The sequence below is a fragment of the Callithrix jacchus genome, chromosome 2, assembly GCF_049354715.1.
Source record: "Callithrix jacchus isolate 240 chromosome 2, calJac240_pri, whole genome shotgun sequence".
NCBI classification, from domain to species: Eukaryota; Metazoa; Chordata; class Mammalia; order Primates; family Cebidae; genus Callithrix; species Callithrix jacchus.
The window spans coordinates 13,864,284-13,877,587 of record NC_133503.1 but is presented as its reverse complement, the minus strand read 5'-3'; the positions used below and the strand labels follow the sequence as shown (position 1 = coordinate 13,877,587).

The 13,304-nt window shown below is 38.8% G+C and overlaps 1 protein-coding gene across 2 annotated transcripts in view; it reads right to left on the bottom strand.

Moving 5' to 3' along the window:
- Window positions 1–1,932: 1,932 nt before the first annotated feature.
- The window catches only part of CYP3A5 (cytochrome P450, family 3, subfamily A, polypeptide 5), a 39,065-nt gene continuing 27,693 nt past the window's right edge, over window positions 1,933–13,304 (bottom strand). Inside the window, exons 7-12 of one of the 2 annotated variants that reach the window (XM_017964614.4) lie at window positions 12,847–12,974; window positions 11,667–11,733; window positions 9,520–9,680; window positions 7,282–7,508; window positions 4,161–4,323; window positions 1,933–2,486 (exon numbers count right to left, since the gene is read on the bottom strand). In XM_017964614.4, the coding sequence (XP_017820103.3) occupies window positions 2,391–2,486; window positions 4,161–4,323; window positions 7,282–7,508; window positions 9,520–9,680; window positions 11,667–11,733; window positions 12,847–12,974 (842 nt within the window). In that variant the 3' untranslated portion in view covers window positions 1,933–2,390. The remainder of the gene's footprint in view (window positions 2,487–4,160; window positions 4,324–7,281; window positions 7,509–9,519; window positions 9,681–11,666; window positions 11,734–12,846; window positions 12,975–13,304) is intronic. The other variant, NM_001204442.1, reaches the window with a different exon arrangement.

The window sequence follows — 13,304 nt, the reverse complement described above, 5'->3', positions numbered from 1 at the left end:
AAAAATTATTTCTGGGGGAGAAGAAAAGAAAGCACACTGCCATGTGTGTACCTATGCAACTGTCTTGCATGCTCTGCTCATGTACCCCAAAACCTATAATCCAATAAAAAATTAAAAAAAAAAAATGTAACCTCAAAAATAAAAGTTCAAAGATACTTGAAAAAAAAAATTATTTCTGTGAAGAATGTCTTTGGCTTTTGGATAGTGATTACATTGAATTCATATATTCCTTTAGTAGTATGGACATTTTTAACAATATTGATTCTTGCAGTATATAAACATGGAATATCTTTCTATGTTTTTGTGTGCTCTTCAATTTCTTTCATTAACATTTTATGGTTTTAATTGTAGAGATCTTTCACTTCTTTAATTAAAGTAATTTCTAGCTATTTAAATTTATCTATTGATTGGCTATTGATTTTATTTCAGATTGTTCCTTGCTGGCATATAGAAATGCTACTAATTTTGTACATTGATTTTGTATCCTGACACTTTACTGAATTTGTTTATCAGTTCTAATGTTCTTTGGTGGTCTTTAGGTTTTTTATAAATATCATTTGGAAGTCATATGAAAATATCATTTAGAAATCATTTCCACATATCATTTTTTTTAGAAACCATTTGAGCATTTTCTTACTTCCTGGCACATAAAGTGTTCAAGGTACTGGAGGTATTCATTTACATAAAGGTATCCATTTACCTACCTAGAAAAAAGGTATCCATTTACCTATCTAGAAAAGTATGAACATTCTTAGTCCTAGCCCTGGAGTCAGCCATTTCTCTAAGGAGCTCTGGTTTTCCTTCAGTGGAAAATGGTATTCATAAGCCAGGATCTGGCACTAAGTGTGCTATTGCTATTGAAATGTCATTGTTACTTAGCCCTCTTAGTGGAGAGAAGTAGGGAATGTATGTTTTATACACACACACACACACACACACACATACCACACACACACACACATACATTTACATCTATCTAATTATCAGCTATCCATTATCTATCATCTTGTCTGTCTATCCATTTACCTATCTAGAAAAGTATGAATATACACTGATACATCCATTCCCATCCAACTCCACAGGAGTCACACTAGTTTTCTCTCTTTCTGAATCCTTGACTCTTTTCTGCAAAAGTGACACACCTGGCTTACAGTATACTTTATGTACTTATTTGATCAATCTTCTTTGTGTAGCCAACTCTCACTCATCCCCTTCCACTCGTGGATACCCTCCTCACCTCACGTGGGTTTTCCATGCCCCAGATAGGCTCTGGTTACTCTTTAAGGTCCCCCTCTGTGTGGAGTCCTCTGATTCCTTGGGCTTCTACATCCAGGTCTGGCTGCCCCTCCATGTGGACGCCTTCCCCAGCACACTTGGAATCTGACTTGGAACTACCATGACTCTCTCCTTCACCTTAATGTGTGGCTACCACATGGCTGCGACTCACCTAATGGCTTTAGGATTCAGAACGGGAGGGGAAAGGAAGGAGCAAAAAAGGAAAATGAATGAGTGCTTTTAGACATGCTGCCCAATCAACTGACCATCTGACCATTTTTTATTCAGAGTTCATTGCATTAAGATAATTGGGAGGGGAAGATGGAATGCAAGATGTATAGGAAAACATGTTTCCTATCTTCCACAAATGTCAGGGAGATGAGGTAAAAGCAATAAATCAAAACTAATAATTTAATAAGTGCTTCAGTTGAACGTTACAAAAAATATATGCTTCAAAGAAGGCAGAATGAAACTATGAATATTCTCTCCAAAGTCACAGTAGATGCACTGTCGCCGATGTTAATAATCAAATTGGAGTTCTGACAAGGGCCCCACACCAACAGTGATTACAATGACAAAAAAATGTTTATTTGCTGGTTCTTAGTCATTCAGTTCTATAGACGTCTCTTTAGTGTGCAGGAAGGCATCAGATATTACTTTTGTGAGAGAGGTTTTTATTGCTTTGCTTAGTATAAAACATTATGGAATATTACAGATAAAACATGAAATAAATGTCACTATTAGAGTCATCTCAATAATTCTTATTTTTAAAAAAAATTGTGGGTCAAATTGTTGAGAAATATTTATTCTCTGATGAGAGCTCAGGAGGAGTTGACAATGCTAACTGGAGGTGGGCAGAGATAGTCCTGTGAGAAGCAGAGAAGCTGAGTCTACCTGTCACTTACCTGGTCATCTCCTTTATATTACATAATGCACAGCACTCTACACTGACACTGGGAGAGCTCAATGAATGTGCAAAAATCACCAATTGTTCATGCGGGACACTAGATGAAGCCCGTCTTTATTTCAGGGTTTTATTGACAAAGGAAATTGAGTTCTCTAGTGTTCTGGGGCACAGCTTTCTTGAAACACAAAGCGGAAGTCCTTTGAATAACTCATTCTCCACTTAGGGTTCCATCTCTTGACTCAACCTTTAGAATAATGGGTTTTTCTGCTTGAAGAAGTCCTTGCACGCCTAATTTCAAGGGAATCTACAATAGTTAAACAAGCATATGGAAAATTAACAAATGAAGTGAAAGCAGAAAAGATGGAAGCAAAGTAGAAAAAATACATGAATGACAGTAATGCTTTGCAAGCATATAAAAACTACTTTCAACACCATGTATCTTGGATTCTTCATACTTCATCTGTAAGCTGGGTAAATATTGGATAGTAAAACCACTCACCATCCATCATTTAACAAAGTATTTATGGAGCACCGATTCTGTGGCAGGCCTGAGAAATATTCTTGTGGACTTGTGTTCTTTTTTGATTTAAATTTTAAGCAAAAAGGATGAGTATTAAAAATTGAATCCAGATTATTAGGTATTATGGCAAACTATTTTTGAATAGCCATATAAAGTTGAATTTTTGTAGGTTAAAACTTGCAAGGTAATCCTGAGTAGCTATTGTACAGTTTAATTATGTGGGCAGTTTTCAACTTCCAGAGTCTAGTAACCCCTTCCAATTGAACCCATCAAGTGCAATGATGGAAAGAGGTCTTCAGGAAGAATTATTCTTTTTCTTTTCTTTTTAACATCTCCTCTTGGCTTCCAAGGGTAGTGCAAATGGGGCAATTCTCAAGTCCTACAGTGTTTTGACTCATACTTCTAGCCCTGTTGTCACTGAGTTGTTCCTTCACTGTTGGGGGAGCCACCAACAGAGTAACATTCTGATCTCACTTCAGTGAGGGGAAAGCTAATTGCCATGGGTACATAGAAGTGCCAGCCTCAGGATGCCTGAGAGCTTGCCAGGGAGTATCTACCCTGTCCCAGGTGTGCCAGGGGCCCACTTTCTCTCAGGGCTGAGCCTCCTGCCTGAATACACACAGAGGAAAGCTACCCAGCTGCCCTGAAGCCATAGAGAAGATGGCAGCCATCTTCCTCCTCCTCCTTTCCCAAGCACAAAGTGTACTTAAGGGGTGGAGTTGCATATTAAATACGTAGGTCCTGGAAATAAGACTTATAGGTAATTGCTTAATATGAATCAATGATATCTGCTCTTTAACTTCTTCAGAGAAAAGATTCTAAGTCTTTCTATAAATGTGTCACCTGGAATGTAAGGTCAAACAGTAAGGATAGCTCTGCTCTATGGTAGTCCTTTATATTCACTAGAAATGCCTCAAATTAGTCATTCTCCATCTTGGCTTCACATGAGAACCAATCAGGAAGCTTTTAAAGTCATGCTGTGTGTAAATTAGTTAAGAATTTCTGAGATGTCACAGGCATCATGAACTTTTGAAGCTCCCTGATGATTCTAATATATGGCTAGTGGTTGAGAACCACTGCCATGAGAGAGCTTCTGCAAGTTCTGGTGATGGAGAACACCATTGAAAAGTCACAGCAGGGTGATCATTGCACTTGATGATTGTGCAGAACACTTCCTCTTCCTTCCAATTGACTTGAAACTGAATTTAAACTTTACTCAGGTTCAAAGAGGCTGCACATAATCACGTCATGCTAATCTGCATTGACTACATGATGTTCTTAATGCTACAGGTTTTGAAGTCCATAACCGAAGCACGCTTAATGATCAAAGATAGATCCAAACAGATTATTTGGACCATAGAACAAATTATTAAAAGATAAACATGCACATTCTTTTAAAAAAATATACACCCTTTGGTCAGAAAAGTTCTTAATGAAACATACAGAAAGTGTACTGACCTGTGTTTCTTTACAAGGTTTGAAGGAGAAGTTCTGAAGGACTCTGATTAGAGCAAGTTTCATGTTCATGAGAGCAAACCTCATGCCAATGCAGTTTCTGGGTCCAGTTCCAAAGGGTGTGTATATGTAAGGATCTATGCTGTCCTTGTTCTTCTTACTGAACCTATTAAAAAGTAAACAAAACAGAAAAACCACAGTTACATATTAGGAGTTCTTAAGAACCGCCCCCCTCCACTTCCCAACCAGTAGGATACAGGAAACTTTTGTAGGCTGGTCATTGAAATCCTGCTTTGGTTATTTTGTTTAATAATTGTAACCTACAGGTCCTTTCCATTCTCCATGGAACCCTATAGGAGCATTGAGGTTCCTTGAGATGAGGTGAATATTGTTGCAAATAATATTTATCTCTAAACACTAAAATTATATTCAGGGTGGCAGTGTGTTCACGCTATAAAAGGCACATAAGTGATGAGACTGATGGATGGAAAAGTGGGTTCCTGCCTCAACTGACACTTATGTTGGTCACATGCTCATTGAGAAAGGAGAAGAAGATGTCTTGTGCTGTTTTCAAGTTTATTTTTCCCTTTCCTTCTCCTGTCATCCATTTTTCTAATTCCCTTCCTCCTCCTCCTTCCCACCTTGCCCTATCTGCCTTCTTCTTTGCCTGCTTCTCCTCCTCGTTCTCTTCCTTGTTCTTCTCTCCATCTATTTCTCCCCCAAATCCTCATAGAATAGTTTAAGTCGACTAATTTGCATGGGCATATGATGCTACCCTACTGTAGGGTTATCACTGCGTTCCTTTGTCTGTTCCACTATGCTATAAATTCTTTGAAGATTGACCCATGTTTTATTCAAATTTGATTTCTAAATATTTGATTATAGTAAGGAAAAATGTTGATTTGAGGAAAGTAATAATGACATTTTTGTCATATATTTTTACAGGGGTCTTTATATTTTGGAGAACATTCTGAATATTTACAGGCTTTGCTTCAAAATAACATGATAGTCAGGAGGAGAGTGGTGGTGGCATTTGGATGGGGCAGCTAACATGGTTTGATGGCTGTTGGGACCAGTGATAGATACAGGGAGATAATGAAAACTATTCTGTAGACTTGTGTCTATAGAGTACACTTGTGTATATGTCAAACATTGTAATATATACATATATATATATACACACATATATCATATGGTTTATATAAATCATAATTTATATAAATCCATTTATATAAATATAAACCATATGACTAAATCTAAATCATATATATATTTATATATGATTAAATCTAAATCATATGATTTAGATACATATACCTGATTTAGATTTAGATAATCATGATTTATATATATGATTTAGATTCATATGTGATTTAGAGTTATATTTAGATAATCATGATTTAGATTTATATATAATTTAGATATATATGATTTAGATTTATATACATGGATTTATATTAATCATATGATTTAGATTTATATAAATGGATTTATATAAATTTATATAAATCTAAATAATATGATTATATGAGGTCCTGAGGTCCTGAGAAGTCCTCATCCCTAATAGTTTAGGCCAATTCATTGAGGACACAAACATACAGAAAGTGTACTGTATATAATAATTCTAGATCATGTGATTATATATGAGTTCCTGAGGTCCTGAGAAGTCCTTATTCCTAATGGTTTAAGCCACTTCATTGAGAACACAAAACATACATAAGGTGTACTAACCTGTGTTTCTTTACAAGGTTTGAAGGAGAAGTTCTGAAGATGTCTGATTAGAGCAAGTTTGATTTAGATGATGTATATAATTTAGATGATATATATGATTTAGATTTACATACATTTATATGATTTAGATTGATATACATTTATATATGATTTAGATTCATATAAATCATATGATTTGGATTTATATAATTCATACGGATTTCTCCCTGCCTGGCCAAGTTCCTGACACATGGCAAGCACTGTCTGTTTGGTGACTGAATGATTCAAAGTGAAATACAGCGAGTGGTCTCTGATTTTGTATTAGTGTAGCCACAGCAGGTGGAAGTACTGAGCTTGTAGGAAATATAGAAGTCCTCTACCCCAGAAAACAGAGAACTTGGTCAGCTCTGACTTACTCTGTGAACAAGAATTATGTACAGACTCTGTGCTAGCACTGGGGACACCATGGCCAACAAGACAAGGTCCCTGCCATCAGCAAATTGTAGGTAGGGGCCAATGAAAGTCTAGCTCCCAAGCATCCTGAATCACCAGCCAGTACCCTAAACATTTCATTCTAAATTTTGCTTAATACAATAATGGGAAAGCACCAAGTATATCTAGAGTGCCAACTGTGCCCAAAGCCTGACCTTGTCCCTGAATTCCCAGAAGAGTATGCTCAAGACACCTCCAAGGAGGATTGTATGAGATGTCTACTGAGAGTGTAGGGGGGCTGGCACAGGACTGCCACAGACAGAACCAGGAGGACCTGTGCTGTCTTGTGTCCTCAGTGAAGTGTTAAACCATTAGGAACGAGGACTTCTCAGGACCTCAGCCTGCACTTTTATAATTACCATAGAGGAAACAGCAAGCAATGTTGAAAGAAAATGGAACATGGAAGAGTCTTTCAAAGTTGCTGTTAAATTCAGAGAGCTAAAGGGCACAGCATGGAAAAAACTGCAAGGAACTAAACGCCTATACACCTGAACTAACATCATGGTTAAATGGCTTATGGCATATGCAACATATATATATTTATATATATTTGTATTTATATTTATAGTAATGTAGGTCAGTGGATAGTTTCCTGTTAAATAAAGTAAGCAGCAATTCAAATCAAAAAGTGATACCATTCTAGTTTTTAAAAATCTATATAGACATAGAAAAATGCCCACAAGGACTTAATTGACGATCTTCATTTTAATGTGTTTGGACTGTGGATGGCTGTAGTTTCATGTTTTCTTGTCTGTGACTTGTAAAGTTTGACCTTTATCGCTTTTTTGTGATAAAGACTTGTAAAAAGCCTTACAAGCAAATGATTGTACAACCACATAATTGTCATGTAGATTAAGAGAAGCAGAATATGCTTGAACCAGCCTGGTTCAGGGTGAGCTCCATTTTCCCTGGAGCCTCGTACCTTTCAGGGCGGAACTCCTTAGGCTCTGTCCAGTACTTTGGGTCATGATGAAGAGCATAGGTTGGAATCACCACCAACGCCCCTTTGGGAATGAACACCCCATTGATTTCAACATCTTTCTTGCAGACCCTCTCAAGTCTAACAGCAATTGGGTATAATCTGAGCGTTTCATTCACCACCATGTCAAGGTACTCCATCTGTACCACGGCATCATAGGTGGCAGGTGCCTGGGAAGAATGAAACAGATTTGGATGAACTGAGATTTTGAATTAACTTTCAACTCAGTCCATGCAGTATTACTGAAGTGTTACAAGCTCTAGAGAATAACTCCTACTGGTAAATGATCATAGCATTTGTAAAGTATTTTAATAACTGTCTTGCCCATTGATGCACTCAGTGACCTACCGAGATGTGTGGAAGAGTTATGCACGTAGGAGATACTCAGGACCAACCTCACCCCAGGGACTGAAATCCTTAGCATGACCATGTAGTGGTTTTTCTTTCTCATGGGAGAAAATGTGATTAATAGGCTGTGACCATTACCATCAAATAAAATACACCAAAGACACTATCATCTTTCAAAAAGAGGTCACACGTCTGTACCAAGAACGAAAAACAGGGAAAAGAGCAAATCTCTTCTTCTACACAGGATTATTGGTTGCAAAGTCCCACTTGGCAACTATTTTAAATATATATAGATACACACACACACACACACACACACGATATAAACACTATATTATGTAAAAACTCCATTAAAAACTTGAGGATAGGCTCGGGGTGGTGGCTGCAAGAACTTCCCAGTGCCATGCTCCCCTCTCATCTTTCTCCATCCAGGAGATTTAATGGTTTATGTTTAAATTTCATGGGCACGGGAAGAAACTAGGGGTCAATTACCCACAGAAGTTTGAAGGCACTTTCATTGGCCAGAGGAACTTGAGGAGGTGGGAATTTCTCCAGGATGAATTCCCAGGCTCCTTTAACCACACCGGATTTCCTGCTCTCTGAAATTTCATCCCACATAGTGGGAGCTCTCTTTCCCCTCGTGGATTTCCCCTCTGGGGTCCCTTCCATCCAGTGTGGAAGCTGTGTTTCCTGTCCTGGATTCCATCTTTCTGGATTCTCTCACTCAGCGTAAGGGGTGTTTTCCTTCTCTGGTTTTCTCCCTCTGGAAATGCTTCTCACTCAGTGTGAGAGCGGCTTTTCTTTCTCTCACTAAGTATGAGAGCTAGCTGTTTCTTCCTCTCTCCTTCCCCTTTTTCTCTTTCTCTATCTAAATAAATCACTTTCTGCAACCAATTTTTAAGTCCAGTATTTTACTTTACGAGCACACTGTGCTGTAGTCTCCTCTGTCATTTTTGAGAGAGCGATAGACCGTGAACCTGGAGAAATGTCCTCTCAGGGAAGCTAAGGGCTCCCCTGAACTCCAACAAACTCAGGAGTCAGATACTCTGGTTCTCTTAGCTTGGCTTCTTCACCAGTAGCTACCTGGCTGGAACATGAGACAGGTATGGGGCAGAGCTCAGTCAGCCTGTGCAGCACACTCAGGACCAAGCTCTGTCAGACCACAGCCAGACCAGAGCAAGTCCTTCCAATGTCAGCAGAGCTCACTATCCAGACGTGTGAACAACAAATGCTTATTGTTGGATGCCACTGAGGTTTTTGGATTTTTTTTTTTTTTGTTTTGAGACAGAGTCTCACTCCCTCACAGGAGCCAGGCTGGAGTGCAATGGTGCAACCTCAGCTCACTGCAACCTCCTCCTCCTGGGTTCAAGCAATTTTCCTGCCTCAGCCTCCCAAGTAGCTGGGACTACAGGCCCGCGCCACCATGCTCAGTTAATTTTTTTTTTTTTGTATTTTTAGTAGAGACGGGGTTTCACCATGTTGGCCAGGATGGTCTCGATCTCTTAACCTCATGATCCGCCCGCCTCAGCCTCCAAAGTGCTGGGATTACAGGTGTGAGCTGCTGCGCCCAGCCTGGATGTTTTTAACTTAGCATTAGTGTGGTAACAGAAAGCTGATGAACCAGGGCCAGTACTGCTTTACAAAGATCTTATAACTCTGCCAATCGTAACCATTACCTATGTTTCTCCCTTTGTTTTTCTACTCATAGCCTTCCTACTTAATATCAGTGAAAGAATCATGATTGTGCTTACGAAAATTCTCTTGGGAAGTGGTGAGGAGGCATTCTTGCTAAGGCTTCACCTCTTCCCTTCATCTTCAGGGTCATCCACTCACCTTATTGGGCAAAACTACATCAATTTCCTCCTGCAGTTTCTGCTGGACATCAGGGTTAGTGGCCAGTTCATATATAGTGAAGGAAAGAACACTGCTGGTGGTTTCATAGCCAGCAAAAATGAAGATAATTGATTGGGCCAGGAGCTCCAGATCAGACAGAGCTGAAAGGAGAGGAAAGACATTTTAGATAAATCAGGTCGATGTACAACATCACAGCTTAGATGACATCTAAGTGAAGCTCTCCAATCCCAAGAGGAAAAAATGGAAAAGCAATTCAGAGTCACATTGGGGGTGGTTTTCATTATGATGTGTATCTTACAGAGCCAGAATGAGGCAAAATCATTTTAATCCATGTTTTCCCATGGTTTACATGACTGTGGGCCATCTCCTCCTTATGGCATCCCAGCACCAGCACTGCTCTGTAATTTCCAGAGAGAGCATTTCTGTCTAACATACTCAGCATTGTGGGAGTGTGCCTTGAATGCTCCTAAAAGTACTTTATCTGTAAGTAAATATGGGGTAACATTTTCCTCAAGAAAAATCTGTTTTCTGCAATATAGGTTGGCAAACTTTGAGAGAATTTGCAATACTTAGGACCTTTTCTCTATGTATGTTTGAAGGAACTTGAAGGACAAATACTGAGTTTCAGATCACCTCTTGCTACTCAAAGTATATTTCATGGACCAGCAGCACCAGCTGCATCTGGGAGCTTACTAGAGATGCAGAATCTCAAACCCCACTGTTGAACTACTGAATCAAAATCCAAACTTTCAGGAGATGTGGTGATATGTGTGCACAACCTCACTTGAGCAGCATGGATTACATGTTTGAGAGGCATCAGGCAATACAAGATCTAGGGTACAGTTCTCAAAATCTCAGTATCTCAGGATGTACACAACTGCAGAGAGAGACAAAAAGCCAGAAGCATGGTGATTGACTGTAGGCTGATGAATGGCATTAAAATATTAAAATAGCAGAAGTTCTTATGATTACAGATTGGCCTCCCTGTTGATATTTCTCCTGAGAGAAGCTCAAAATGGTCCATCACTAGTCTGTTTGATGAGGACTTGATTAGGATTTTTAGAGACGAACACAGAAATAAATGTGGTGCCTGCTGCAACCATGTAATTCACAACCAAGCACAATATAAAATGAGAGTGAGAAAGTTCTACAGAGTTGTGATTTACCAGTGAGGGTTTCTGTATGCTGCTGTGGGTAAATTCAACCATCCAATTATTTTATTCAGTTACATTGAACTCCATTATACTGAGTTGAAATTTGTGTCTAGTGATTTCCATGTGGAACAGTGAAATGATAGCCTATTTTCCTTTATCACAGCAAGGTTTATTGAGATAGGTAGAAGATTAATTAATAGATTATAGATAGATGATAGGTAGATTAATTGATAGATTATAGATAGTTAGATAGACAGACAGATAGAAGTAGATGTAGACGTGGACATGTTTAAAGTGATAAACTGGAGTCAACCCAGTCCTCCTTTCTACAACCAGTTGTTACATATTCAGGAATTTTGCGAGATGATTGCCAAATCTTGGTAGCTTGAAATTGACTGTAGTTATCATTTTGCCGCTGTCTTAGTAATAATGATTTCAGTCAAAACCATCCATGGTTGTAAAACTGGTAGGTAAAAGATTGAAGACAAGCTATTTACATGGTCTCAGAGGTTTCCCCCAGTAATTATCCATTTCAAAGCGAAAAATAAAACTTTGCAGTAGAGTAAGATGGCAAGCACACTTTCATCAAGTACTGCCAGTTGAAATCACCTTACTGCAACAGTGTGCCTCCTGATTGGGATGTTTGATATAAATTTCCAAGTAGAGGTTCTCACTCAGTGGATCTGGAGGAGGCTGAGAACCGGCATTTGATCTCATGTAGGTGATCCACAAACCACTGACTGTCCACCAAGCATTCTAGGTTTGCTTAGGGTTATTTCAAGCCTGGAACATGGCTGTACCTGTGGGCTTCTGGAACGTGCCTCCAGTTACCATTTACAACATTTAAATGCGTGTTGTTCTGCTATGTGGCAGAAATTCTCATCTTCCTGGAATACTTCCTGCACATTTTCAGAGCAAGGACCTCCCTCTTAGTGTCCCCACCAGTAGCCCCCAGAAGCACTCCTTGGTTACCTTTGTGGGATGCAGTTTCGTTTGAATTCTGGGAGTCAATCATCAGCTGAAGGAAATCTACTCGGTGCTAGAAGCCAAAAGACAAATTTCATTGACAGAAAGTGACTCATGCAGCCGGAAGTAAATCCAAAGTGTGGTATTCAACCTCCCTTCTTGACTTCTCTCCTTTAACCTCCCTATGATTTCTTGAAGACCAGAAGTCTGATGGTGTTGCCCGAGTCAGCACTGAATAAAAACATTCATCCAAATCCTTGGAAAGAAGGATGTTTTCCTCAAACCAATCTAGCTATCATGTCCAATTGCTTTTTGGTTCTTGCCCTTCTTGCCCTCCCTGTTGCTCCTCTTCTCTGTCTTTTGGACACAGCTTCCTGGCCAAAGAGTTGCCAGTTCCATCTGTGGTCATAACTACTTACCCAGGATGAAGTCTGGATCTTTTATTCTTCTGCCTTCTTCTTCAGCAATGTCACATAGATTAACTCCTGACATTCCCAGAACTTATCAGCAGCTTTTTTGGGGAATGTTTTCAAATACTCCAACATTCTATACAGTCTTCATTCTATACAATCTTCATTGACACCTGAGTTACCTGGTCCTACCTCCCTGACCTTCCGATATCCTTCAGCAGGCCTCTAGGGCTCATGAAGGCAAATCTGAGTGAGCCAGCCTTGCAATCTCAATTCTCAGAAAAGACCGCTGTTCATTCCAGGCTATGAAGCACTCAAATTTACATGACACACTACATGTCAGCAGTTGGTAGGTAGCCTGAAAGGGCCTTTCATTGCAGAATAAGTAAAATAACAGGCTTGGACTTCAGATGATTCTTTACCAATCTATATTGTGAGGAAAGCATACTACCAGTAAAATATATTTCCAAACAGGAATCTTTATCTTTTGACAATTTATTGAAGGGAAGAGAAGTGGTAAAGCTGTATCTTAATACTGTTTATGTCATGACATACTAATTGTTGTGCCTGATATCAAATTTTAAATGCTGTCTCTCTGACTTATTCTTATCTTCTTCCCCAATCTCCTTCTTTATTTCTGCCAAATGACTTCTCTTGTTCTAAACATAAGCTCGCTGTCTTTATTTTTTAAAATACAGATGCATGCACTACCGTATGTATAAAATCTAAATTTATTGAAAACTAAACATTGTCATTTAATCATCACCAGATTTTACCTTTTGTTTATCGTTGAGGCGACTTTTTTTCATTCTGTTTACAGATTGCTTTAAAAAATTTATAGCATCTTTTGGAAACAGAGAGAAATTTAATGCTTCAAAAACTGGGGTAAGGAACGGGAAGAATACTGTGGGAAAAACAAAAGGAAATTATATTGAAAATTCAAAATTTACCTGGAGCAATTATAATTTTCTCTACCAGTAATAAGAATAAGAACATCAGGTTCTCAGCTGGAACCCATTCCTTTGATCAGGTTTGCCCCTCTTTCAGGCCAGTGACTAAGCAAGGGCAGGTCTATCCATAGAAACCACCACTACAGCAGTCAGATCAGTAGCGCCTTCTGTAGCTTTGGAGTGACCAAAGGAACAGAATTAAATTCCCTGCCCTCTTAGCCTTTATTTATTGTACTAGAGTTTATGGATTAATCAGACCATAATCTGCTTTTTAAATTAATAAT